The sequence below is a fragment of the Annulohypoxylon maeteangense genome, assembly GCF_022496945.1.
Source record: "Annulohypoxylon maeteangense strain CBS 123835 unplaced genomic scaffold GGS22scaffold_1, whole genome shotgun sequence".
In the NCBI taxonomy this organism is placed as follows: domain Eukaryota; kingdom Fungi; phylum Ascomycota; class Sordariomycetes; order Xylariales; family Hypoxylaceae; genus Annulohypoxylon; species Annulohypoxylon maeteangense.
Window position 1 is genome coordinate 1,613,450 of NW_025953248.1, and position 24,864 is coordinate 1,638,313.

At 48.6% G+C, this 24,864-nt stretch overlaps 6 protein-coding genes across 6 annotated transcripts; 3 read left to right on the forward strand and 3 right to left on the reverse strand.

The window, feature by feature from the left end:
* The first annotated feature begins 119 nt into the window (after window positions 1-119).
* GGS22DRAFT_149565 (uncharacterized protein) lies at window positions 120-2,061 on the forward strand. Its single transcript, XM_047959162.1, has one exon. It carries the CDS (start codon window positions 536-538, stop codon window positions 1,769-1,771), a length of 1,236 nt encoding a protein of 411 aa, XP_047823777.1. The 5' UTR covers window positions 120-535; the 3' UTR covers window positions 1,772-2,061.
* GGS22DRAFT_149567 (uncharacterized protein) lies at window positions 2,062-4,199 on the reverse strand. The gene is made up of 2 exons (XM_047959163.1): window positions 4,001-4,199; window positions 2,062-3,756 (listed from the first exon to the last, which is right to left on the reverse strand). Exons 1-2 carry the CDS (start codon window positions 4,121-4,123, stop codon window positions 2,440-2,442), a joined length of 1,440 nt encoding a protein of 479 aa, XP_047823778.1. The 5' UTR covers window positions 4,124-4,199; the 3' UTR covers window positions 2,062-2,439.
* A 1,081-nt stretch (window positions 4,200-5,280) lies between these two features.
* Window positions 5,281-7,079, forward strand: GGS22DRAFT_6429 (alpha/beta-hydrolase). The gene is made up of 2 exons (XM_047967647.1): window positions 5,281-5,526; window positions 5,593-7,079. The coding sequence occupies exons 1-2, from the start codon at window positions 5,472-5,474 to the stop codon at window positions 6,936-6,938; spliced, it is 1,401 nt and encodes a 466-aa protein (XP_047823779.1). The 5' UTR covers window positions 5,281-5,471; the 3' UTR covers window positions 6,939-7,079.
* GGS22DRAFT_6412 (uncharacterized protein) lies at window positions 7,080-9,698 on the reverse strand. Its single transcript, XM_047967640.1, has 7 exons — window positions 9,572-9,698; window positions 9,287-9,483; window positions 8,914-9,183; window positions 8,607-8,670; window positions 8,379-8,559; window positions 8,088-8,327; window positions 7,080-7,939 (listed from the first exon to the last, which is right to left on the reverse strand). The coding sequence occupies exons 3-7, from the start codon at window positions 9,111-9,113 to the stop codon at window positions 7,221-7,223; spliced, it is 1,404 nt and encodes a 467-aa protein (XP_047823780.1). The 5' UTR covers window positions 9,114-9,183; window positions 9,287-9,483; window positions 9,572-9,698; the 3' UTR covers window positions 7,080-7,220.
* Window positions 9,679-13,781, reverse strand: GGS22DRAFT_194238 (P-loop containing nucleoside triphosphate hydrolase protein). Its single transcript, XM_047965475.1, has 10 exons — window positions 12,824-13,781; window positions 12,279-12,775; window positions 12,195-12,205; window positions 11,311-12,114; window positions 11,056-11,200; window positions 10,813-11,009; window positions 10,686-10,716; window positions 10,384-10,573; window positions 10,179-10,284; window positions 9,679-10,128 (listed from the first exon to the last, which is right to left on the reverse strand). The coding sequence occupies exons 1-10, from the start codon at window positions 13,604-13,606 to the stop codon at window positions 10,094-10,096; spliced, it is 2,799 nt and encodes a 932-aa protein (XP_047823781.1). The 5' UTR covers window positions 13,607-13,781; the 3' UTR covers window positions 9,679-10,093.
* A 4,933-nt stretch (window positions 13,782-18,714) lies between these two features.
* GGS22DRAFT_6464 (uncharacterized protein) lies at window positions 18,715-24,616 on the forward strand. Its single transcript, XM_047967656.1, has 5 exons — window positions 18,715-19,858; window positions 19,944-20,427; window positions 20,594-22,475; window positions 22,527-22,920; window positions 22,972-24,616. The coding sequence occupies exons 1-5, from the start codon at window positions 18,979-18,981 to the stop codon at window positions 24,462-24,464; spliced, it is 5,133 nt and encodes a 1,710-aa protein (XP_047823782.1). The 5' UTR covers window positions 18,715-18,978; the 3' UTR covers window positions 24,465-24,616.
* The last annotated feature ends 248 nt before the right edge of the window (window positions 24,617-24,864 follow it).

Sequence of the window (24,864 nt, forward strand, 5' to 3'; positions counted from 1 at the left end):
ATACTTATAGGGTACTTGATATACATAGCAGTTCAGGTATAACTTCCAAGTACCGATGGAGATACTTAAGGCATGGCGCATTTCCAATTGGTCTACTTTTTTAGCTCTCAGCCGCTCACATCTGGCCAAACGTTAATATGTGGATAGGTAGCAACATTGCGTCCCTGACACCTTGCGATCCCAGCGATCCGCTACCTACTAAGACCTCCTAACAGTCGAACTCTAACTTCCAACTTCCCAACCTTAAGTTTACATGTGTCAACTTCCTTAGGTGATTTCATCATTATCATCATCATCTTTGTACTTGTACCCTATCGGCAAATATGGACATATAGTGTTTGTTGCAAGCAATTAACACTAGGTACCTACTGTCGATATCGAAACTCGATCCGAGTAATCCCGTCTGCCTTGTCCCTCCAACTAGCGTAGAGCTTCACAACGTGCACCGATGACCCGTTAGACCAACGAACCTTCAACAACACGGAAATTTAAAAAGAGAAACCTCAGACCGCGCCTCACCGCACGTCCCGTCAAAATGCCACCCGATCCTCTCTCCGAGGCCCGAGTGCCAATGCTATCGACCTCACTCTCACCCACGCCGTCTCCCCTGCCGTCCCCATCCCCCTCACCACGCCCTCACTCCCCCCGAACAGACGCCCCCGTGCCCCCATGGGTCCGTCAAAGCCCCCAGCGTCCAACCTCCGGAACCTCCAACCACCGCCGTCTCTCAACCCCGTACTCCCGCTCCGCCGCCGCCGCCGACGACTCCCACGCGCCGCTAGGCCAGCGTGTAATGCGCACAGGCCTCTCCATCGCCAACAAGATGCTCAAGCTCTTCTACACGCTCACCCCGCTGCAGCGCGTCCTCGCCGTGCTAGCCCTACTCGCCGTAAACGTCCTCCTGATCCTCGGCATGGTGTACTCCCACCGCATCTTCAAGGCCCTGGGGCCCGTCGCCCAGAGCTGGCGCGCGTTGCCGGGCGGCTGGGTCATTGTTTTCCTGATGACGTGTCTGAGCGCTTTCCCGCCTATGATCGGGTACAGCACCTGTGTCACCATCGCGGGCTTCGTGTACGGATTCCCCGGGGGCTGGCCGATTGTCGCGGGGGCGACGGTGGTGGGTTCGCTGGCTGCGTTTGTGACGAGTCGGACTGTGTTCTCGGGATACGTGCACTCGCTGGTCGGCGCGGATAAGCGGTTCGTGGCGCTGGGACAGGTGCTGCGACGGGATGGGCTGCTGGTACTTGCTGCTATACGCTTCTGTCCCCTGCCGTTTAGTCTTAGTAATGGCTTCCTCGCTACTATTTCCACTATCTCGCCGCTGCGCTTTGCGCTTGCTACTGCGATGGCGACCCCGAAGTTGTGCGTTCATGTGTTTATTGGGAGTCGGCTAGCGTTGCTTGCTGAGAGTGGTGATGAGATGAGCGTGGGGGATAAGGTGGTGAATTACCTGAGCATGCTGGTTGGTTCCGTTGTCGGCATTGCGCTTAGCTTATTTATATACCGCCGCACGATGGCGCGGGCGAAAGAACTTGCGCGTGAGGAGGGTATTGAGAGCGGTGTTCCTATCGACGGCGACGTCGATTTAAGCTACGAGGACCTAGAGGAGGGTGTGCTAGGCGGAAGACAGCAGCGGCCCGGCGAAGCGGATGAGGCGGCGCTGATGGACGACGACGACATCTCGTTATGGGAGACGGAGGGTCTCGAGTCTGGGTACCGAGACGAGGATACCGACGGTATCGAGAACGGGAACGGAAAGCAGAAACATTGAGAGCCGAAGATTGGGGAAAGGAAGGGTGCGTAGATAAAATCATTGTAATCTGGAAGTTCTCGACGGGTTTCGTGTACGGAGTAGTAGGGCAAACGGTATGTATGTTTGGCGTTTTGGCGAGGTAAAGAGAGCATAAGACACGGCCAGCTCACAATTTCTTGCATTTCTGGAACGGGGATTTGGTTGGTTTTGGTATTGGGATGTGGAATCGGAGTGTACGGACATACAAGATCACATCATAGTTAGACAGGACGGTACAGCTAGGCCGGGGGAAGGGTTGATTTAAAACAAGAAAAGTTGCAATGCAATATTACTGGTATTGGTCTTGTGGTCATTATCAACTATCAACTAAAAGCAATTTCCTACTTTGAGGGGTATCGTATCATCAGTCCTGTGCATCTCATATCCCATCTCCTAACGCCTAACTAATGCGACCGTAATCAAGAAAAAAAAAACACCGCCTGCTACTAATTCATTTCGTTGCGTAAAGACTCAAACTCATAAGAGCGAATTGCTCCAGTGAGTAGCAAACACAAATAGCCAAATTCCACATAAACCCTTGCTCGGCAATAAAACAACGTTAAAAAGCATAACGAATCAATAAACTCAAGTCGTAGCTCGTTATATGAATCCATCGATTTGCTATGCAATAGCAAGCTCAACAGGTATCACTGCTGTCCTTGGAAGCTCTGCATAAACCTGATCGCATCCTCAATGGGATAACCGATGAAAACAGGACCTGTAAAGAGCATCTGCGGCCTATTATCTTGCTTGCGATAATCTGCCTCAGTTGGGTTGATAAAGGCAGGTTGAGGCGGCTGGCTCGCTGCAAGAGCCGGTTCATGTGCGGGGATAGAAGTTTGGCTGCTTGTTGGTATATCGGCAAGTCTGATAGAGCTTTTGTCCTCGCGTTTGACAGGGCTCGAGTCATTCATCATTCCCGCCATCTTCGTATGATCGAAGGGACACTTCCCAGTCTTCTTCACCGGCGTTCCATCTGGTTCTGGAGATAGTGATGAAGGGATCTTAACAGGTGCTGGTGGAGGAGATTCGGGTCGGTCCAAGCCATTTCCATTAACAGGAGCATCAAAGATCGGTACCGAAATACCCCAGGGACGGCTCGGAGATTCGCCTACACGGACCTCCTTGAGGGGCCTGTCGAAGTGGCTTTGTCTATCGGAATCTTCATCACGCTCTGGGACAGTACGGTCCGGGTCATCTGTGACAGTTGCACTGACTGTCTGAGCCCAAGTCTCAACGCGCTCATTTGAAGTCCTCTCGACCTCGCTCTGAGGCCGTGTGTCCTGCTCAGGTAACATAGGTTGATGAATCCGACTAAGACCTTCAACCATGCTAGCAAGATTGCCGTACTTGGCGTCTAGTTTCTTGATGTGGTCCTCGTTTTTCTGATATCTCCTCACGCAAACCTCGTGACTTCTCGGTAACTCATGTTTGTGGGTCTCTAGGTAATGGGCGATCTCTTCAGGCGAGTGCTGATCCAGGTAGCGGATTGGGCATTTGGAAGCTGCAGGCTGCGAAGATGGATCGTCTCCCATAGCTAAACAGATAGGATCCTGAGAATCGTGTGGGATTGTGCTTGGTTGATCATTGGGTGCGCCATCCTTTTTCTCTTCCGTATTGGAATTCCGTTGAGAGAAGGGACAATTCAAGTTGCCCTTCTTCCCTTCGACAGTGAAATCTTGCTCGAGAATAGTCGAAAGGGTAGTCATGGTCGTTGGAGGGAAGCTGTCTCTACTAGACCGACTGCTCTTGCTAGTAGCTGTCAGAGATGAGGCAACGCGTCTCCCTTCCCTGATAATAACAGCGATCTGATGTTTTGAATCGGAGGTTTTCCTCTTAGGTAAAGGAACGAAGCTATTATTTGCTAGGGATGGGTTATGCAGTTCGGGAGGAATTTGCAAATTTAGTAAGGTCTCCGAGATCTCTGGCGCCGCCGGGGCATATCTGTCGGCTAAGTATTGAAACTGTGGGAACGGATGATGTTAGTCTCGGACGTCGGAAAACATCATTTGTAATCAATTGTTCTTTTTTTCGCGCAGTATATCAGAGTTTTTGGTATGTTGTCAAACACAGCTACAAAGGTAGCTCTTGATCTAGAGCTAATATTCTCATCATGTAAAGCGGAGAAAGTGGAGGAGAAAGGAATAGAATAGGCTGACAGACTAGGACGAATTCAGGATTGGAGTATCATGGAATATTATACCATACCTGTTCATGAGCATATCGGAGCTTATGCTCCAAGACAGTTTGTCTGTCGCTCAGATTTTGAACTTCATCGGCTAAGGCATTAAAGGACTCTATCAGGGTCTGGACGAGATTTTGACAATTCATATCCTCCTAGAGGTTGATGCGAAAGGACGAAGTTTGTAGATGCAAAAAATGCAGATGAGATGGAGAGAAGAAAAATATTATGGTGAAGGTGGAGTGATGAAATGAAAGATCCGATAGACCCATTGTTTGGTCGTTTTTTGTTAGTTCCGAGGTCCGATGTGGGGACAGGGACGTGCCATTCCAATGGGAATGTTTGGTTGTTTAATCGCATATCTGTGTTACATTACGTCTATAAATAACATGGGTACATCTGTAGATCTCATCGGTACCTCGTCGGAAGAGTTTGAGCTATGTATCCTTGGGCTATCCTTGGGTCGATGTTCACAAGTCTATAATAAGTCTACTTAAGATCCATCAAGTATGTGGCATTGAATTTTACAGTGCTAGATGTTTTGTTTTCATAATAAGTTGGTTCGTCGTGTCTTTTATTAAGAAACTTTATAGTTCTGGATTCACTCATATCTCACTCAGTCATGTATCATGTATCATATACCTACTACTTGCGGTTTATAGTCGGTCCGTCTAAAGCCACGGTGTCAACAGTTGAAGTTCCGGTGACTAATATGTTGTCACTAGCGACTCCAAAAAGAGAGTTATCTCAGCGCCAGTATCTATCTCCTTAACTGGTAATTTGATACGGTAAGGTTGGCAGCATGGGTCATCGCGATTTGGGCCATTGACACCGTGCCTTTAGACGAATAGTTTGTTCCTAGTACAATTCCCCATAAACCTACCTCCCATATACCATCTTAACGTCTTTAACAACGTCGAACTTAGTTATGATCTCGATATATCCGGTACGACATCCGATAAACCTACAAAGACACATCCCGAAACACTCCCTAGCGACCTAGACAGACAGATAGGAATTGCATATAATTACTAGAATACCTAGATAGCTAGTTAGGCATAGTTGCTATCGTTTCCCAAACGAAGACTTCGGTTAAAAGCGCAAGTATCTACATATATTCATAGGTCTTAAGTATATAAAAGAAAAAAACCACCTAATACCAATCTTCGACAACCCTGATAACGAATTACGTCAGGCAAGGTTATCAAAGGGTAGCAGCAACGTCTACGATAAGAGGGAGTTTCCTTTAATAGCCACAAGTCGAGAATATACTACATATGTATGTACTTACTTAGATTTATATAAACGACTATACCAAGGTACTCTTGAATCAGGATCCACAAGACTAGCTTAACTCAACTCTGATTGATCGCAACTTGGAACTCGCAACCCTTCCCCGCTTAACCCAAACTTGTACATCTATACAAGCGACCGCAAGATAAGAGCAGCCGTAGAAAAAGTAACTCTATATAAAAAGAGTTATACTAAGGGTCAATCATGGCTCCGGTCGTTGCCCGTCTGGTTTCTGAAAGCAAACCATATCTCGTTCCAGGTTTGTCTATCGACCTAGGACATGGGTATGTATAGTTCCTGTGTAAACTAACACAAGCTACGTCAGGCAAGATCCTCGTAAAGGAATTATGGTTCGAGGTCCCATTTGATCACTCCAACCCAAATTCGAAACCCATTAGACTCTTTGCAAGAAGTGGCATCAAGTATGTGCGACCTATCGTCGAAACATCCGAGGTCGAGCAAAGGCCTTATCTTGTGTTCCTTCAAGGCGGCCCTGGTTTCGGTACATCTTCGCCTCAAGACTCCCCTATATCATCTTACTTTCTCGAAAGGGGCTACGAGTTGCTCTTCTTAGACCAACGTGGCACTGGACTCAGCAGCACCATCGCCGCTAATACCCTTGAGCGCATCGGTGGTCCTCAGGAGCAAGCCGATTACCTCAAGTTCTTCAGAGCTGATACCCTCGTCAAGGATAGCGAAGCTGTCCGTCTCTGTCTAACTAAAGATTACCCGCCCGAGAAGAAAAAATGGTCTACCTTCGGCCAATCTTTCGGCGGTATGATGACCTTGACCTATCTCTCTTTCGCCTCGGAAGGCCTCCGGGAATCCTTCATCACAGGCGGACTCGCCGCCTTGGATAAAGGTCCTGCAGATGTGTATGCGGCCACATATAAGAGGTGTATAGAACGAAACAACGCCTACTACAAGAAGTTCCCGGAAGACATTGCTACCGTCAAATGGGTCGCGGGGAAGATCCAGGAGCTTGGCGGCGAGAAGGGAATCCCGCTGCCTACTGGTAGTTTTCTGACAGTTCAACGGTTAATGACCGTTGGTCTCAATTTCGGCGCTCACGGGGGTATTGACCGGGTTCACAATTACATAGTGAGGATGAAGGCGGACTTAGATCAATTCGGCGCGTTCACCCGCTACACCTTGAATGAATTGGAACAAGACGGCGCCTGGGATATTGCCCCTATCTACACCCTACTACATGAGCCGTGTTGGTGCTTCGGCCCAGGCGTAGCCGGAAAATGGGCAGCAGAGCGAGTCGGTCAGGGCTTAGAAGAGTATCAGTGGCTTCAAAAGGACTGGGCTGGGCCCGCAAGCCTAGGTGACAAGCCGCTATATTTCTCCGGCGAGATGATATACCCATTCCTTTTCGACACGTGCTCCGAGCTCGTGAAGCTGAAGAAAACAGCGCAAATCCTTGCCGAGTACGATGGGTGGGCGCCGCTGTATGACATACCGCAGTTGGCGAAGAACGAAGTCCCCGTTTATGCAGCATGCTACAACGACATGTACGTCGATTCCGACCTAGCGAGGGTAACGGCCTCCAGAATCAAGGGAATCAAGGTTTTCGAGACAAATGTTCTGTACCATAACGGCATACGCGCGCACCCGGAAGACGTGATCCCGCAACTACTCAAGCTGCGTGACGACACCATAGATTAACCCAGTCTATAACTTGTGGTATTCATACCTAAATATCAAGCTAGCTTTTTAAATCAGCCGTAGGAAGAGAGAACCGTAGCAATTCGTTAATGGAAGATGAAACGCCACACCCCAAATCCACCAGACTCACCCCAACAATCCTTACCTAGGTAGTTAGTCCTGCCCATCGTACACTTGCGCGTAACCCACTATGCCTTGAAGCAAGCCTATTCCCAACTCTCACCCCCATCATTAAATACCAACTTATTCAAACCAAAAAAAAAAAACCCTCTCCCATCCCAATTAATAGAAATCCCCCCTCCACCTCTGTCCCCTAAACCCCCTTGGATCATTCGGCGCAAAAGGCGGCATCGGTCCGCCCGCCACAACAACCGGCCTCTCCATCGCCGGCAACTCACCATGCTCCTCCTCGCGTCTCACCAGCGTCTCCTTAAACATCAACGCGCTGACCTCAGGGTGCGCATGGAAAAACTCCGCTGTGGCATCATGGGCCCGCCGCCATAGGTACGTGTTTAGAAAGCCGACGCGCGCGAAGATCATGCGTAGGAGACGGTCGGATTCGGGGAGCCCTTCGTAGAGTTTCTGGCACAGGCGAAGCACTTCGATGTGTGCGGCGTCAGGCCCTGCCGTCTCGAGCATGTCGATGCAGGACCGCGCGATGGCGCTTTTGAAGTCGTCGAGGAGGAATTTGTTCGCGCAGATGTACACGTCGATGTTGAGTTCGTAGGTTAGCAGCCAGGTGCGCAGGTCTTGGCCTTGGATGCGGATTTCTTCGTTGGCGATGTTGAGGTTTGAGGAGGGGTTGTTATTTGTGGTGTTGTTGATTCCGTTGGTGCCGTTGTTGTCGATGGCTGGGGGTGGGGATAGTGGTCGGTGACGGTTGTTCGGGCGGCGTCGTCGGTTTTCGCGCCGTCGTGGGTTCTCTACGTTTACTACCATCACTCCGGCACCCATCTGGACGGGCATTGGACCTGGAGGGGGTGGAGGGATACGGGGTGCCACTTTGATAACGGGAGTCAGCAATTTCTTCAGGGAGAGATAGGTTTTCAAGCGTGTCTTGTGAGCGATCATTTCTCGGTCGGTTCGATTAAGAACTTCTCGCTCCCGAGACAGGCTCAAAGGAGAGAAGGATCCCTTGATGGTACATACTGCAATTCCAACAGGGCGGTCCGCCTCTTGTTAGGCATTGTCGACAACCACAGCCCGGCCGATGCGTGCCGGGGTGTTTCCGCCTCTCCCTCTCCCAGTGGCGGTTTTCTCGTCTTCGTCTCCTTTCTCGTCGCCTTAGACTGCGAGCGGTAGAAGAATCGCTCAGAATACTCGCGCTAGAATCGGAATCCGAAGCAGCGTGATCGTCATCTCTTCGAGAGTTCACCTTATCATCGGGAACTACTCCTCGTTAGAACATTTTCTCTGCCCGCGCAGAAGCCAGATACTAACTAAGCACCGTCGAAGCCGCCTTGATCGGAATGTATTTATTCTCGTAGAGGAAGGCTACGACGAAATGGAATATCGCCGGGTCTTCCTCCGGCAGCTCCATGGCCTGAGCCTCCGATTCCATGAACTCGCCACATAGCGCTTTCTTGAAGAACTTTGCCTTTAAGAGGACGCTCTTATGGACCTGGTACTTCTCAGCGGCTAGATCCATTCACCACTCATGCGACTCACGTAAAATGTCTGGCAGTCCGGTGCGGTACCGACACGGAGAGGAATGATCGGAGAGTTGAATCGTCTGCGATACGTGACTTAGCTAAGCTGGTTATGAGGTATTGTATGTTGGGCAAAGGCGATAGATGGATGATAGCGTCTGCATCAGCTTGGGTATCAAGTTGAGGTAAGGAGATTCCGTGCTCAAAATGCGCGGATCAGAAAACAACCTCTTCGCATTCAACGCGGTTTGAGCTGCTATCGATGAGCCATACGGAGGGGATCGAGGGGATGTTTAGCGCATCAAATTGGAGTTGTCTACGCTTACCCGTCGGCTGATGTCAGCCATAGATCCTCTTTCGGATCTATAACTTCATCTCTCTCCCCAACGCGATGTAGCGAGTCTAGTACGACGACTGGTGGATTGGCGGATGGCGCTCTCATAGCGTCGCCGAGAGTCATCGTCCTCGGGCTCGACCTACTAGGTCCTTCGCCGGCGTTTTCCGTTGGAGCCGTGGTGGAAGTCATCGTGACGAGGTGAGGTGAGCCGCCTCCGCTAGTTGGAGCGGAGAACCTAGAAGCCAAAAATCTCACGGCGCTGGGTGGAGAAGTTGGTGTTAATCAGATTGCCGAAGGGTATGCCAAGATACAAAAATCGACCACAAGAGTCAGCGACGAAATATAAATATAAAAGGTGCTACCTTTAACGAACTACGTAGCAAGTCACTTGTGTTCCGGTCTTGGACATTAGATATATATCGGCTTTTGCCGATCCCTAGGCAACCGAACGGGAAGGATCTTGGAAGGGTCTGGGAAGGGTCTGGAACTAGGCATGTATGTATGTAGATGTATCACAGGTCTTTGCGGCAGCCTGGGCAGCCTAACAGTCCTTTGGCGACTAAAGCGCATAACTCACGCGGTTAACCATATTATCGACGCTAGTACTAGGCGGATGGTAAAAAGTGCGAAAAAATGCCTTGTCATACTTTAAGAAGGGGGGGTTGTAGTGTTCACCCGTGAACAGGGTCAGCCTGCAGCTCACTTGTTGGTGACGGGATGAGACGTCCCCTGCCAGTGGCTGAGGCGGTCGAGGCAACCAACAGCGCGGCTGCAGTGTCCGAGACGCCATAGACGTCGCTACTTCAGTGTAAGTACCTGCTACATACCAATGTGTGTGTAGGTGGTAGTGGTGGTAGTAGCGGTGGTAGCTTGGTGTAGGAAAGATAAAACAGAAAAAGATCGACTTGTCTCGGGGTTACGCCGCAGCCGCAGTAACTTACAGCGACCACATCAATAAAAATTCAACATCGGGTCTGATTCGATTAGAATTATCTAATAGGTTACTCGAGATTGGCGGGTTGGAGGAGTTAATACGATCTTGTCGAATCATAGACACTGGCTGAATTGATAGAGATGGATTGATGGAGATGGATTGATGGTAAAAAAAAAAAGACGGAGCATGGACTGGACAGGTACAAGAGGAGTTGGGGTAAGACGCGGACCACATCCTATTCCTCATAAACCTGCTGCTGCATCTCGATTTCTGCACAAGTATTAGCTGCGGTGCTTCCATAGGCGGGGTCATGTGCGTACGCCACAACCGGTTCGCTGAGTCCGCGATGATTTTTGCTTTGGCAACCAGTTTTTCTTCCAACTTTTCCTCATCCTTCGATTTGAGCCTCACCTTGCTCGGTTGCGCCTTTTAGAAAAAAAAATACGTTAGCATTCCTAGTATCTAGTACCCGGTACCTAGTTTCTATTATAGTTAGGTAGGTAAGTATGTAATATCTCCACGGACCTGAATAAGAATCGGCACCAGTTCCTTGGGGTCGGCGTTTGCGATCGCTGCGACCGTCTTGAACCCGTTCTCGTAGAATACCCTTGCTGTCCGGCTCTTGATAAACGTAATTTTGGTTAGCGCCAGCAGATCTGACTTTGCTCCCGAGTTCAGCCTATCTGAAAAGTGGTCGAGAATGGCCGCCATCGCCCTAAGTACGTACATACACAGTTAGTCCCAAGTCCGACCACAAGATAGGAACGAGAATCATTTGCATCTCGCTACATTTTGCTACATTTTGCTACATCATGTATTGAACTTACCCCCAACTCATCTGTTCGCAGAATTTTATCACTACATCGACTAAAGTTAGAAACGACGATCTGTTGGAGTCCCAGCGTTTGAGATAAAGAATATTAAACGAGATGGGCGGTTTGCGAGTCTACTCACTCCCAGCAGCAAATCCTTGGCATGTTTGTGCGAGGTTCTGGACGGCGCCTCGGGGCGTATCGTACTTGTGAGAGACGATATGGATAGGCATCTCGTTACACAAGTCCCTCAGTTGAAGGGCTAAGTAGAATCTGCGATAGATCCGCGCAATTTCTTTTTCTTCCGCCGTTGTTTCTTTGAGGTTTCCACCTTGTGCCCTATGTTAAATTAGTATGGTACCTCGTTGTAGGCCTTATCACTTACATCTTGTTGACCTGCGTCGGTTTTAGGCCAAGGAAAGTCATGACGCGGAGTCCGCTATCGTCTAGGCCTTCCATTTCTGACCTGAACACCCGCCAGTTAATCATAACAGATGTATCGTGCACCGGCGTAAACGTATAGAGAATGTCTGCAACACCCCTGTAAGTAACTTTTCTTGATAGATAATTTCCGATAATATGGGGTGTGCTATTAGAATTAAACAACATAGGCAAATATGAGATTGATGCCGATACTTACGCATTTCTCCGTCCATCACAAAGGCGCGTAAAGCACGCTGCATCTCGCGATAAACGAATGCGCCATCCTCTGGTTCTAGTGATGAAGCGACAACTGCCTTGCCTAGTTGTGTCGTAACGTATGAATCGGGTTCATCGGAGTGGATGAACCCCATCGTAATCAAGTCTTCTAAGCTTGACTCGACATGAGATTTGATGGTATCTGGCTCTGCCGACAGGTTCAGTAAAGTTTTCCGAACATAATCCTCAACCGTGTCTCTCGAATTCGCTAATTTGATAGCAATGACTTCTAGTAACGCGCGCTGTATGCGATGTCTATCCGTCGTCAGCCCGCTTGAAATGTTAGGTAACTCGGCATGCATAAGCTCGATGACGGCCTGGAGATCCTCTTTTCGACAACATAGATAGGTCTCTCCTATCTCATCCTTTCCTTTCCTCCCTGCTCGACCTCGCATCTGACGAAGCATAGAGGGCCCGACTAAATCTCGACCCATTCGTGCATTGTGAAGGATGACCCTCCTGGCTGGAAGGTTGATACCGGCGGCAAGACTACAAGTTGCTACCAGTATCTTTAACGCGCCGCCATCGTAAGCACTAGCAATCAAATCACGTTCTTCTGTTGTCAAGCCGGCATGATGAAAAGCAACCCCAGACATGACCGTCTCAGCCAAGCAGGGGTCAAGTCCCGTACTGAGACTACGTAAGTCTGCTAAAAGGTCCAGTCTTTTCTCCACGATGGTTGGGTCGAGAAGAGAAGTATCACTTATAGCACGGCTGATAAGCCGCGCATCGGATTCACAGCCATCTGCTTATATGTTAGTATTCTTAAACCTAGCTTGGAAGGGTTACTTAAGAATGGCTCTCTCCGAGAAAGCCAAAATTAACAATGAATTCTACTGTGACATACTATAATTATATTAGCCTCTCGTAACAAATTTATTCAGTAAGGAGCTATATATAGGTACTTACCGACGACTATTGCAGAATACAAGAGCACCATAACCTGATCTTGCTGTCTCCGTTGCTAATGCGACAACCGCATTTAATACCGGATCCTTGAATTCCTTGTGTGGGCTTGGCCGTATAATTCTCACGGGATGATTCCGGGACTGGCTCGCATTGGAATGCACCGAAGTGAGTTGAGTGGCGGTCTTCAGTAGTCCACTAGTTGATGAAGCCGGGTAAATTTGGCTCTCGTGGACGAGATACTCCTCGATAGGTACCGGCCGATAGAAAGTGCTGTATATGTGCGCATCTAACCATCGTGATAATAGATCGATGTTTTGTAGGGTCGCACTCATGCCAATAATTTGGACTTCATGCTCGAGACTTAAAAGCTTCGTAGCAATAAGTTCCATGAGATAACCACGATGATCATCGTCTACCATATGTAGCTCATCCAGCACGACAGCTCTAAGATTAGTAATGGTACAATCATCGATAGCAGTGTTTATAAGCGTGTTTGCCTGTATTCCTATTAGGTCTAAGTCACATGAAAACCAACATAAACGCACCTTTTCGAAAGTGCAAACGCCAATGTCGAAATCAGCCCACGTAGCCCTAACTTTGCCACCACCGAAAAATCCGACAACTCTGATAGTGTCTTCGCCGGCACGTCTTTGCCAAAGCGAATTTTCCTTCTTTTCGGATACCTCTTTGTGAGGATCTTGCCTCTTGATATCTTGCATGACACTCCGTAGCCATCGTACTTTCTCCTGCACTAATGCAACGTAAGGAAGCACTAACAAAGCTTTAGCGTCACAATCCTCGAGGACCCTTTTCAGCATAAGGATATCGGCGACTAGGGATTTTCCGCCCCCAGTTGGCGCCGTATAGACCAGGTTTTTTGACCCATTTAGGAGGCCCGGACCTAAAAGGCATTGCTTTTGCCAGGGATAGATTTCTTTGATGCCAAGAGCACTTAGGTTATTCACTAGTGAACTAGGCAAGCCATATCTCGGAAATGATAGCGAGAGAGATCGATCAACTACTGCTCTGGGGGTAGCTTGTACTGCCCGGCGCTGCGAATATTCGGAGGGTTGTGTAGTAGTATCGGCATCGGGATCAGCAGCGACGATGATGCTAGCGGTTAACCTAGGAATATCTTTCCCTACAGCCGATGCTTTTTGGAATTCATTCTGCCTTCTCGGTACAGAGGTCGGCTGCTGTTCAGAACCGCCGGGATCGGCAAGCGGTCTTTTATGACCTGCGAGAGTGGTTGTATGAAATGATTTTTGCTGCAAAGTAGTCGTTGACTCAAGTGTTGTCTTATGGAAAATCCCCCGCTGTTGATCCATGACGGACCCCCTAGTCGAGCAAGGGGTTAGATGACCATGCGACAAATTGGGTCTGATAATTAGATGCCGATAAGATGCATCCGACCTATCGATTAGCTCAGAGCAAATAGGGTGATTCCAATGCACATTATACAAAGAGAAGCGAAAATATCAGTGACATGCAAATTGTTCCGACTTCTGTCTGTAATTTGTGAATGTGAACAAATGCCGAAGCGTGGGATCGATAGAAGTTAGTCACGAAACCTACGCCGAGTCACGTGTGCCGAAAGTGTATAGTTGTTCGGTAGAAATGCATAGAGAAATCCCCCTTGCATATGCCAAGTTTAGTGGAGGATCAATCAAAGCAGGCGCTGCGCAGACAACATAGACCCGGGAAATGGCGCCTGTCTCCGAAGTCTCCACTCTTTTGACATAATCAGGTACGGGATCGCGTAATCAATGTAGCCGTAATCCCAAAAGGGAAATAGTGCATCAACTGAATCACGCGGTCTTTCATTGGATCTCTGATTTGGCTTGTCAAAGGTGGCCCGTGCCGACCGATTTGCGAAACCTCGCCGCGGTCGGGGGTCTTCCTCCAACGTCAACCTTTCCAACTTAATTGCCTCTTCGGTATGTACTAATGTAACATTAAACGGATAGGCAACCTCAACATCGAACCTAGGACTTTTCTTTACCACTAGCTAATTAGCAGCCGAAAGCCTTGATTCTTTCTACATCTATCTCGGCATCGTCGGGGTTACTAAGGAATTTGATCATTTGCTTTTAATAACCATGTACCGATATAAACACCTGATCACCTCGGCTTCGATTTCGACTTCAAACCTTTTTAAAACCTTTTATTTAACCTGCAATCACGCCCGATATACAATCTAGTGACTCAGCGCCATTTTATTTCATTGGGTAAGTACATCTACCTGGATGCATCCTCGTCCGTACTCTTTGGGAGACAAACGATGGCTTGAATGGCTGGATGGCTGGATAGGTACGCCTAAGATCAGTGGATTCGCTTCCCGATTTACCTCTGTGGGTGGCGAAAAAAACTAAGTTGCACGTATATGACATAGTAAAGCTAGTATCCATCCTATCGCTTTACTCTTGTCTTGCTCATCTTGTCGCTTTTTTGCCCGATAAGTACACATCAAGTATCCCTCGGACAGTTCCCGGCCTGCGGGGATAATGTCGAACCGGTGAGAATAAGGAGTAGTAGGCAATTACCTAGGTGGTGGTGCTGATGTTGGAATATGAAAGCTGTCCATGATGCCAAGCTTCTCCAATTTCTAGCTATTATTGGGCGCTCCCATCCTTGCGATCAGGAACTGTGGAGCAGCAGGTATCGATGGAAGAGAGATCAGGAGTGTGATGCTTTTTGGGTAGCAAGTAAAAAACCTTAGGGAAATGGAAATGCGTACCTATCTTATTGGATACGAATCAACTTGCCGACCACATCGTAGTATATCTCTACCTATCTAGGTAGGTTCTATACCATTAGAGTCTATTCGCGTCGATCGAACTATTACTCGACGAATTACTTGAGGATAGAATGACGCTTCCTTCTTATGCGGATGCATGATCATTTCCGCTGGTTTACTCGCGAATAATAATGTGGCTCAAACATTCCTCCACGATTCAAGACCGGTTCCCTTGAAGACCCTAGATTAGAGATCCTCTACACCGAGTAGGGCCACTCTAGCCCCGGATACGCCCGGGTTTAAAACACTTGTTATTATATTGGGCATAGAGAGAAAAATAAAATGAATACGCGTCCCGAAGGCCATTGTTCTACCAGTCGACGGGATAGGCCTTTAATTATTTTGATAAAAAAGCGGATATTTTCATTAGAAATAGTACTCTCTGCCATACTCTTCTCGCAGATTTATGAGCTCGGTTGTCTTGGGTATGTCTCTTGTATTGCACGGCGGTGACGGTCGGCATCCCTGTCCTAGGCGATCTGGTTGGACCATCGAATCGCAAGGTGGGGGTTTGCTTCGACACCTGTCGTTTTTGTCCGGGCTGCCAAAGATGCCTAGGGCTCGCCAGACTGGCTGCCCGGCGCCTCGTCTTTTCGCAGCGTGTCTCAAGATCCGAGATCGAATTACCCTCTACATCACGCTAAAACACGTGCTGGTCGTGGTTAATGACAACCATTTTGTTAAACAACGCGGGATAGATAGGTAATGTGGTGCGGCTTAATTTGGTTGCTACTGCAACGTCTCGGTGCAAAAAAAGGGCAGATAGACAACGGCGCTTGGTTGCGTCGAAAATCTCGGATGGGCGGTCTTGACTCGCGGCCAATCTTGGCCAGATCCCCACCCATAAAAGTGCGACAGGTGATAGGAATGCTGCCTGTCATACATACTATGCGCAGTCCGCCCCGATGAGGTGAGCTTGAGGATTCGGGGCGCGCAACACCTCTAAAAATGAGTAAATGACGAACAGCAAATAATGAGGCGACGACGATCTGTGTTGGTATAAAACAAGAGAATTGTCGGTTTTCGTCCATGAGATACTTACCAACATGTTGCGCTTTCCTAGGTGATGATGATCAAGCAAAAATACAAACGCATCACGAAAATATTGTATTGACAAGCAAGCAAGCTAGGCAAAATAGATCGGGTATACAGCTAGTTTGAAAGGATACTTAGTAGTATATAGCCACGATGGATTGAATTTTACGTGGTATAGACTGGGCCGAAAAGGTAGAAGAAAATGTTGATAGAGAAAGACATTCCCGTCGATACGGCCGTGAAGGTATTTCTTTGTCGAGGAGAAGAACGACCAGGGCAGGGCGTAGATTTTAAGATGCAAAGAATGATGAGATGAAGTCGAATAGAGCCTGCAGCCTTTTAGCAGGAAGCGTAAGTTGGTTGGACTGACAGGGGTATGGATGATGGTGTGGGCCAAGGCGAGACTTTTTAACCTCAGTCGTTGCCCCACACCAAAGTAGATGTACAACATATAGTTCTTCATCCCTCCTGATTCTTCATGGTGGCAGGGATTATTGTATGCTGGCCCTGCAGCTAAGAAGTATCGGTACCGCGGCGCTACCGTCTTCCTAATAATTCCAGCTGGGACAATATCAGAGTTTGAATGGCTGAAGATCCCAACTCCATCTTTCCATCTTTCCATCTTTCTCTCGCTGGTCCCCCCCATCCATCCACAAATTCCCCGTGCCTTTCTTTGTGTGTGTGCTGTGTGTGTTGTGTGCGCGCGTCTAGACGGGTAGTTTATTTAGTATGTAGGTACAGTACAGTTTCGCTGGTCTCGCTGGTGTTTCCCTCCCTTATATTCATATTCATTTAGTATTTACTACATCCATACATACGCCTGGGCATTGAAGAAGTTGCTTAGCTGCTGCACGTTACGTACGGTGCCCCCAGTCACCCAGTTTAGTGTGTACTGTATGCAAATCAATGCATGCCTACTACTTGGATGCTTGGTTGCTTGGTACGAATACATTCGAAATAATAAAATCGCTTGTATGGGTAAAATATGTTGCATTTTGAATCCCCACGGATCTTCTCGATCTCTTGACCTCTTGAGCTTTTCGAAGATTTTGAAGATTCTGACCATTTGATGGATTTTCGCCCTTCGTCCATCGATGTTCAATATTCTTCTAAAGCGATGCGCCAGTCGAAATTCGGAATACATATCAGCCCTTGTGAGAGCGACTCCTAGCTTCCCATTTCCAAGGTTCTAGCTTTATTATGTTAGTGTACCCTGGTACTTTTTATGTATCGAGGTACTATTCTAACGTTCGTCGAAAGGAAAAAAAAAGAGGCGACCCTTAGGTTTAATGTTCTTATTCTACTATTAATCCATTCCTCCATCCACAGCAGCAAGGTATGTTACCTTTTTTCGACTTTTTCGACTTTCGATTTTTCAAAACCTCCTACTACTACTAGACCAACCCTACCTACCTAGTACCTTGTCCCAAACATCTCGTTTCGTTTTTCCGATTCTGCTTCATCCAGGTTAGAGCATCCGTGTCGTATCATCAATACATATTATTGGAATTCCCAAGTTTTCGGTAGAAGAAGATCTCTCGATTTTAGATTTTCCATTTCTATTTTCGATCATCGACCTTCTTCGCTTTTCTCCTATTAACCTTCCTTTTTTTTATGTATCGACAGTCTCGATATCATAGGCCGACCATCGTATGCTTCCCTCGTTGATGCTCGTTCTTGGCGACCCATGCCTTTGACAATATCTACATAGGCTCATCCACGCACCCACGCATCCATCCACGCATCCACGCATCTACGCATCCATCATTCCGTACCTAGTACACTACACACTACACACATCACATAACGCATCATACGTACTTCGTACATAATTACTTATATTAGATAGTCTGGTAAGTCATTGGTTCCTGTCATCTACCCATCCATTCTCCATTCCCCATATCTATCCAGTACTTCGTACACACACACACATACATAGCAGCAGCAAAGCAGTACACACATCATCATCTTTCTACCTTTTTTTTATTACTTTGTTACCTTGTCACTTTATTTACCTTATTACCTTATTACCTACCTTTTTACCGACCTTGCCTACCTTACCCTACCTTACCCTACCTTGTCATCCTGTGTGATCCTTATGGCCTATTACCTACCCGGCTAGTCGTGTCGAGAGTGGACACCGATTTGATGGTCTGTCCCGCCGCCTCGAACCTCCCCGGTCATCTTGGCCTTGCTTTACATAAACCTTCACTTCTATTACTTCTTATTTCTACTACTTCTACCTGTACATCCTTTTCCCGTCCCACATCTTGCCGTCACGTCTACCACGCCTATCACGCCTACCACGCCTCTTTTTCCCTCTCCCACCTTCTTTTTTAACCACTACTTCCCACATCATAATACTTTATCACCCATTTACCTACGCGGCAGGATATTCTATAATCTATATTCTGCATGTTTTGCTTATTTTCCTTTTTCTCTCGCTCTCTTCCTTGCAGCTTTCCCGTATCTAACTCTCCCGCCAGGTGCAATAAGCAATATTCACCTCCTCTATCTCCCCGTTTATTCTTCTCTACTTCTCTACGTACACCCTCTCTTAAGAGGACCGAACCAGGACGATCGTGGGACGTAATTCGGTAAAGCTTCCCACAGACCCTTGTTTCTAGCTTGCCGTGGTACCACCGGCGAAACGCTCATAACGAAATCCATGGCATACTGCCCGGTTCTTGTCTGAAACATTCTGACTGCGAGGTTTGCACCTAGATTGGCACTTTTGGCACCTCTGGCACTTCCGCACCTCTTCATAGGACGGGACAGCTTTGCATACGTCTCCTGCAACTAATACGCCGTCCACCTTTCGGCGTTTCTCCGTGTGACATTGGATGCGCCGCCTTTTAATCGCCCACCATGGCGCAGAAATCAAGCGACCCCGATGACAAGCTAAATCCTTCGTCATCTTCGAATAATAAGGAAAGCCCAGAACCCGGATCCACGCAACAAAATAAGTGCACACCTCACACATCCGCACCCTCCACATCCACGTCCACACCCACATCCACATCAGCACATACCACCACCAACAATCCTCAACCTTCAAAATCCGCCAACCTTAAACACTCGGGAGAAGATGCAGCCAACTCCCAACCCATGACAAAATCAACCTCATCGGGATCGAACCCTTCTGCAAAGGAGGCCATGACTGGTCCATCTCCCTATGGCACGCGCTCCCGCAATCGCGGTCAGGCGCGGCCCAATTACGCGGAGGACAAAGATGTAGATGTCGACATGTACGACTCCTACGCGGAGAAGAAGGACGACGAGTCGAAGAAGAATTCGCGAAATACTAGTGCATCTGCGAACGGCACCAGCGATGCACCGCGAGTTACGATTTCGACATCACGAAAGGGTGCAGCGCCGGAGGATGGCAAGGCTGCCAGTAATGGTAATGGTTCACACACAACACCGAAGGATTCACATTCGCACTCGACGAACAACGCGACCTCGGCCGTTACGCCGGCTACTACCTCTTCTGGACCGTCGAAGAAGCGAAAAGCACCTACGCAATCGGTCTCGAGCAACGCGCATAGTCATGCCAATAGTCACGCCAATACTCCAGCGCCAACAAGCTCTAACGCAACGGCGACAAGACGCAGCGCTACGCAGGGAACACCAGTGATGGCCGGCGCAGGGTACAACATGACGAACATGATGTCATTTGAACGCTGTGGTGCGGTTTTGAAAGACGGGAAATTGGTGGCGGACGACGGGACCACGCTGCAAGCAAATGGTATGAGCCACCAAACCCAACCAAACCCTGTATTTTTGCAATCATGTATCGCGAGGTTCTTTTTTATTGACTCTGGCCTATATAGATCACGTATATCTCATTTGCGAGCCGCCCGGAGAACCGTACTATCTTGGACGCATCATGGAATTCCTTCATGTACAGAACAACGCAACAAAGGCGGTAGAAGCGTTGCGAATGAATTGGTACTACCGTCCAAAGGACATCGCTAAAAACATGAATGACACTCGGCTGGTCTTCGCCACAATGCACTCGGATATTAGTCCGTTAACCTCATTGCGCGGCAAGTGTCAAATCCGCCACAAAGCCGAAATCGAGGACATGGAAGCTTACCGAAAAACACCCGATTGTTTCTGGTTTGAGAAGCTATATGATCGCTACATCCAGAAGTATTACGATGTAATTCCGTGCTTTCAAATCGTCAACGTTCCCGAGCGAGTCAAAAAGGTGTTGGATGAGCGGTGGAAATACATTTTAGTGGAGCAGGGCCGAGCAAAGGAATTCACTAGCGCCGTTAAATCATGCAAGAGATGTACCGGTTACTGCGCGAGGTACGTACCCTTTCATGGGTAGCTTTACATGCCCCCATTTACCTATTTTACCTGCTTACGTCATGATACTCATTCCCCTTTCCGTTCCCTTTTCTCTCTTTCCATTTTCCATTTCCCATACAATTGGGAGCCACAATTATGAATAGCGACTGACTCGATCTAATAGCCATGACTCCGTCGACTGTGCCGTGTGTTCGCAAACTTATCATATGAACTGTGTTCGCCCACCTCTACTAAAGAAGCCGTCACGTGGTTTTGCTTGGGCTTGTGCTGCATGCAGTCGTGCCCAGGAGAGGAAGCTGGAGGCCCGACACACCCCCAGCTTATTAGATACACATCCAGATGCCGAAGAAGAGGAGGTCTGGGAAGACGAGGATGACGCCGTTGAAACCAACCGTACTAGCCCTGCTGACGGTATCGACGACTCTCACCAACCCGCCACTGCAGAGCAGATATACCATGCAAGCCTGTGGCCTTGGCGGTATCTGGGCCAGCATTGCAAACCGGAGGATGCGCTAGACTATGACGATCGCATATATCCTCGGGCAGGCTCCCGTTTAGGACCAAAACATCAAGCAACCGTACTCCCTTGGCCCGGTCGACCAGTTCAATTAGTGAAACCCCTAGAGATCAAGAAGACGGGCAAGAAAGACAGCAAGCAATCTAAAGAAGCCCTTGCGCTTCTCGAGGCCGAGAAGGCCGCCCGAGAAAAGCGACCGATATGGGTCCAGGATGAGCCTCCTGGATATGTAGCACGTGGGGAGGACTACGACAATAGTGACTCCAGGAACACGGCCCAGTTACTTTGGAAGCCATTGGGCGCACCGGATGTGTCTATAAAGGAATCCCAGCTAAACGACTATATGACGAGCGCGAAAACGAAGCTGATCCCGATGTTCAATCTTCCGAAGTTATCTACAAATGTCGAAGATGTAGCCATTAATACTTTGTTCAAGAATGATTACGATCCAACTAAGTCTCTAAAGGCATTGAACAAAGTTGAGAAGTCGGCTTTTAAAGAACCGGAATTAACAGCAACCGAGCTCAAGAAGTTTGAAGAGGGTGTAACCAAATTTGGTTCAGAACTCTTCCCTGTCACTAAACATGTCAAGACGATTAAACATTCAACCACTGTTCGCTTCTATTATACTTGGAAGAAAACCGATCGAGGAAAACAAATTTGGGGTAATTTCTCTGGTAGAAAGGGCAAAAAGGAAGCTAAGAAGGCCGAAGCAACAGCGAATAAGCTCCAGGACGATGTTGCTGACGATCAGGACGATTCAGCGTTTGACACGGGGAAGGCCCAGAAATTCAAGAGAAGCTTCATATGCAAATTTTGCTCAACCAAAACCTCGCGACAATGGCGACGAGCGCCCAATAGCGCAGCTGGTCTGGTGACCGAGGGAGGCGGCAGACACTCGAACAAAGATAAGGGTATTCAATATGTTGGAGCATTGTGTAGACGATGCGCGGAGTTGTGGCGACGCTACGCTATCCAGTGGGAAGATATAGAGGACCTTGCCAAGAAGGTTGCTGCTGCAGGAGGCCGTTCGTGGAGGCGAAGGGTCGACGAGGAATTGCTCAAGGAGCTTAGAGCTGCTGAAGAAATGATGAGCATGACTGTTTATAATTTGCCGAATGGGGTGGCTCCGGCGACGCCAGCTACTGCGACAACGCCTGCTGTACAACCCAGTACGAGCGAGGCACCACCACCACGCAAGAAGCTTAAGACCATCGCCGATAAAGAGGCGGAGGCTAATGGAGTGGATTCCAATAGCACGCATGTTACTCATCAACACCAACAGAAGAAGAAGGAGAAGGTAGTCGAGAAGGCAGCGCCACCGCCCGCACCGGAACTACCTAAGCCTCGCACACTGCCCTGTGCAATATGCCACCAGATGGCCCCCACGGGAGATGCGGCTCATCTTTCTTGCAAAGAATGCCGACTTACCGTTCACCGGAAGTGTTACGGTGTCATAGACTGCCGACTTCCCGGCAAATGGACTTGCGATATGTGTCTCAACGATAGAAATCCTCAAGTATCGATCGTAAGTACATACAATGCCATTCCTGGAACCTACCGACTAACCGTTACCTAGGATTACAAATGTGTCTTGTGCCCAGTGGAATTTACGGAGCACGACTTTGTAGAACCACCGAAGAATTCGCACAAGAAAAAGACCGAGAAGGAGAAGGAAAAAGAACGGCTTGACCGTGAGCTCGCTCAGAAGGCTGCAGAGTATTATCGCAAGAAGCAGGAAGATATGAATCGGCCTGTTAATCCCAGGGAGCCTTTGAAGAGAACAGCGGATAATAATTGGGTTCATGTTACTTGTTCCGTATGGATGCCGGAGATAAAATTCGGCAACGCTTTAGCCCTTGGTCCCTCCGAAGGCATTCCGTCCATACCGCGCAGCAAATATGACGAGGTCTGCAAGGCGTGTAAGAAAAAAGGCGGTGCTTGTGTGACGTGTCATCACTGCCGCGCCCCTGGTAAGTTTGAATTCTTAGATGACTAATTTTCTAGTGCTGACAATCAATTAGTTCACGTGGAATGCGCTCATCAAAATGGGTATTTACTTGGTTTCGAGATCACACCGGTGAAAGGTTCCCGGCGAGACCAACACAACATTGTGACTATTGGAGGGGAGACAGGGATCATGTCGGCTGCTGTGTGGTGCAAGGAACACATTCCTCAGAAAAGCGTAGTCCATCGGATGCAGGACACTGTACCTCAGCCCGATGGTCAGAGCAAGGATCTGGCCGCTGTCAACGCCCTGCAGCTTTACGTGCATAACTACAAGCAGGCAGATCTTACTCTTACAGGCAACGTCCGCAAGGCGAATCTCGCTAATCTTGCCACAAAACCGCCATCCGTTATAACGCAGACAAACCTGAACCGAAGACAGTCGACCACAACCGTTACCAATTCGGCACCATCGGCCCAGAGGGCTTCTCCGATTGATAGTACCGACGTATCTTCAATTGCCTCTCAATCCGGTGATAAAGTCTGCCTTACCTGTGGTATTGACGTCAGTCCGAAGTGGTGGTCTATCGACAAGACTCAACAAAAGATTCTGACAAATGGGCATCATGGAACTCTTAGTCGCGAGGCCATGAGATTTGTTGCACAGAGGAGTGTCCAGTGCCATAAGTGCCACAGGGAGGACCGAAAACTGACTCCGCATGTTCCTCCGAAAGTGGATGCACCGTCCATTGAACCTCCAAGGCCGGCGGCACCTTCGGTTCCTAATAATGTAGCAAATAACCCACCGAATGTATCGAATTCTGTGAACAGGATCGCCGATCTCGGAAATTCATGGGGACCCCGTGCTCCCCCGGTGCAGACAACAACACCTACAGTTGTATCGGCGATCCCTGCGGCACCGTTACATCCTCCATCAGCAAGCATTCCTCAACCATTACCTTTAACATCTCCTCATGCTAGCACGAGCCCAATGGCAGCTCCAGGTGGCCAACCCGTCCCGCCTCACCATTACCCACCCCCTGGTACACCTTATGGGGATTGGCATCGCAGCCCGACCCAGCACCCCCCAGCTCTTCATCAGATAAATGGCAGTTCGGCTGGCCCTAGTCCGATACACCACAACCATCTCCGCGATCTCCGACCGCCGCCTATAGCACCTATGTCACATCATCAGGGACCGGCGATTCAGCACGGACTCGGACAACCCATGCTTAATGGTATTCCACCGTCTCCACCCCGACGAGGTCCGGCGACGGTTCAGAATGGGTCTTATAATATGCCGCCATACCATGCGGGACATAATTCAATTCACGGCCTTCCTAATGGTAGCCCGCCGCCACCTCGAGCTTCGGAGCATTCATTCTCCCAAGGCTTACTTGGTTCACGTTCTTCTCCTTTCATGAACGCGCACGGAAGCCCACCATCTCGAGATGGAATTTCTATGAGCCGCGAACCGAGTCTGAACAGCAATCCGCCTGCACGACCGAATGACGGTCGACCTGCAAGCGGGGCGAGTGCTAATGCATCGCTACGCAATCTTCTGTCGTAGATGTTAGGGAATGGGGAGGCCAGGGGTTCTGGGGCAGTGATTTATTCGCATAGCAATTTGTTTTTCCAAGTTCGGCGTTACTAGGGCTGGGCTGTTGTATAAGTAAAGGGCATGGAAATACCAAAGGCGTCACCACGGTCATAGATGGCGGTTTGGCCAAAAAAGGAATCAGGCACTTAGACGTGTATGAAGTCAAGATGTCTGGAGGGATATCAGACATAATCGTGAAGAACATTCTTGCAAACTACGTAATCGGCGTCTCTATTGTATTTAGTGACATTATACTCGACCCATGTGTGAACGATGTTATTTGATTACCCTGTATACGGGGTACATCAGAGATATGTAAAATCCGATCCTACTAGTATAGTAAAGTGGACTATAAAAGCTACGAAGCGGG

What these genes read in the sequence shown, in the direction of transcription:
- GGS22DRAFT_149565 (XM_047959162.1), top strand. Translation starts at nt 536, where the DNA reads ATGCCACCCGATCCTCTCTCCGAGGCCCGAGTGCCAATGCTATCGACC.
- GGS22DRAFT_6429 (XM_047967647.1), top strand. Translation starts at nt 5,472, where the DNA reads ATGGCTCCGGTCGTTGCCCGTCTGGTTTCTGAAAGCAAACCATATCTC. An exon ending in CAAACCATATCTCGTTCCAG is followed by an intron (nt 5,527 to 5,592) that starts GTTTGTCTATCG and finishes AAGCTACGTCAG; the next exon opens with GCAAGATCCTCGTAAAGGAA.
- GGS22DRAFT_194238 (XM_047965475.1), bottom strand. Translation starts at nt 13,606, where the DNA reads ATGGATCAACAGCGGGGGATTTTCCATAAGACAACACTTGAGTCAACG. An exon ending in CCGACGCAGGTCAACAAGAT is followed by an intron (nt 11,010 to 11,055) that starts GTAAGTGATAAG and finishes AATTTAACATAG; the next exon opens with GGCACAAGGTGGAAACCTCA. An exon ending in TGGTGCCGATTCTTATTCAG is followed by an intron (nt 10,285 to 10,383) that starts GTCCGTGGAGAT and finishes TTTTTCTAAAAG; the next exon opens with GCGCAACCGAGCAAGGTGAG.
- GGS22DRAFT_6412 (XM_047967640.1), bottom strand. Translation starts at nt 9,113, where the DNA reads ATGACTTCCACCACGGCTCCAACGGAAAACGCCGGCGAAGGACCTAGT. An exon ending in TGGCTGACATCAGCCGACGG is followed by an intron (nt 8,671 to 8,913) that starts GTAAGCGTAGAC and finishes CACGTATCGCAG; the next exon opens with ACGATTCAACTCTCCGATCA. An exon ending in ACCGCCCTGTTGGAATTGCA is followed by an intron (nt 7,940 to 8,087) that starts GTATGTACCATC and finishes CCGTTATCAAAG; the next exon opens with TGGCACCCCGTATCCCTCCA.
- GGS22DRAFT_149567 (XM_047959163.1), bottom strand. Translation starts at nt 4,123, where the DNA reads ATGAATTGTCAAAATCTCGTCCAGACCCTGATAGAGTCCTTTAATGCC. An exon ending in TCCGATATGCTCATGAACAG is followed by an intron (nt 3,757 to 4,000) that starts GTATGGTATAAT and finishes CCGTTCCCACAG; the next exon opens with TTTCAATACTTAGCCGACAG.
- GGS22DRAFT_6464 (XM_047967656.1), top strand. Translation starts at nt 18,979, where the DNA reads ATGGCGCAGAAATCAAGCGACCCCGATGACAAGCTAAATCCTTCGTCA. An exon ending in GAAATCCTCAAGTATCGATC is followed by an intron (nt 22,476 to 22,526) that starts GTAAGTACATAC and finishes ACCGTTACCTAG; the next exon opens with GATTACAAATGTGTCTTGTG. An exon ending in TCATCACTGCCGCGCCCCTG is followed by an intron (nt 22,921 to 22,971) that starts GTAAGTTTGAAT and finishes ACAATCAATTAG; the next exon opens with TTCACGTGGAATGCGCTCAT.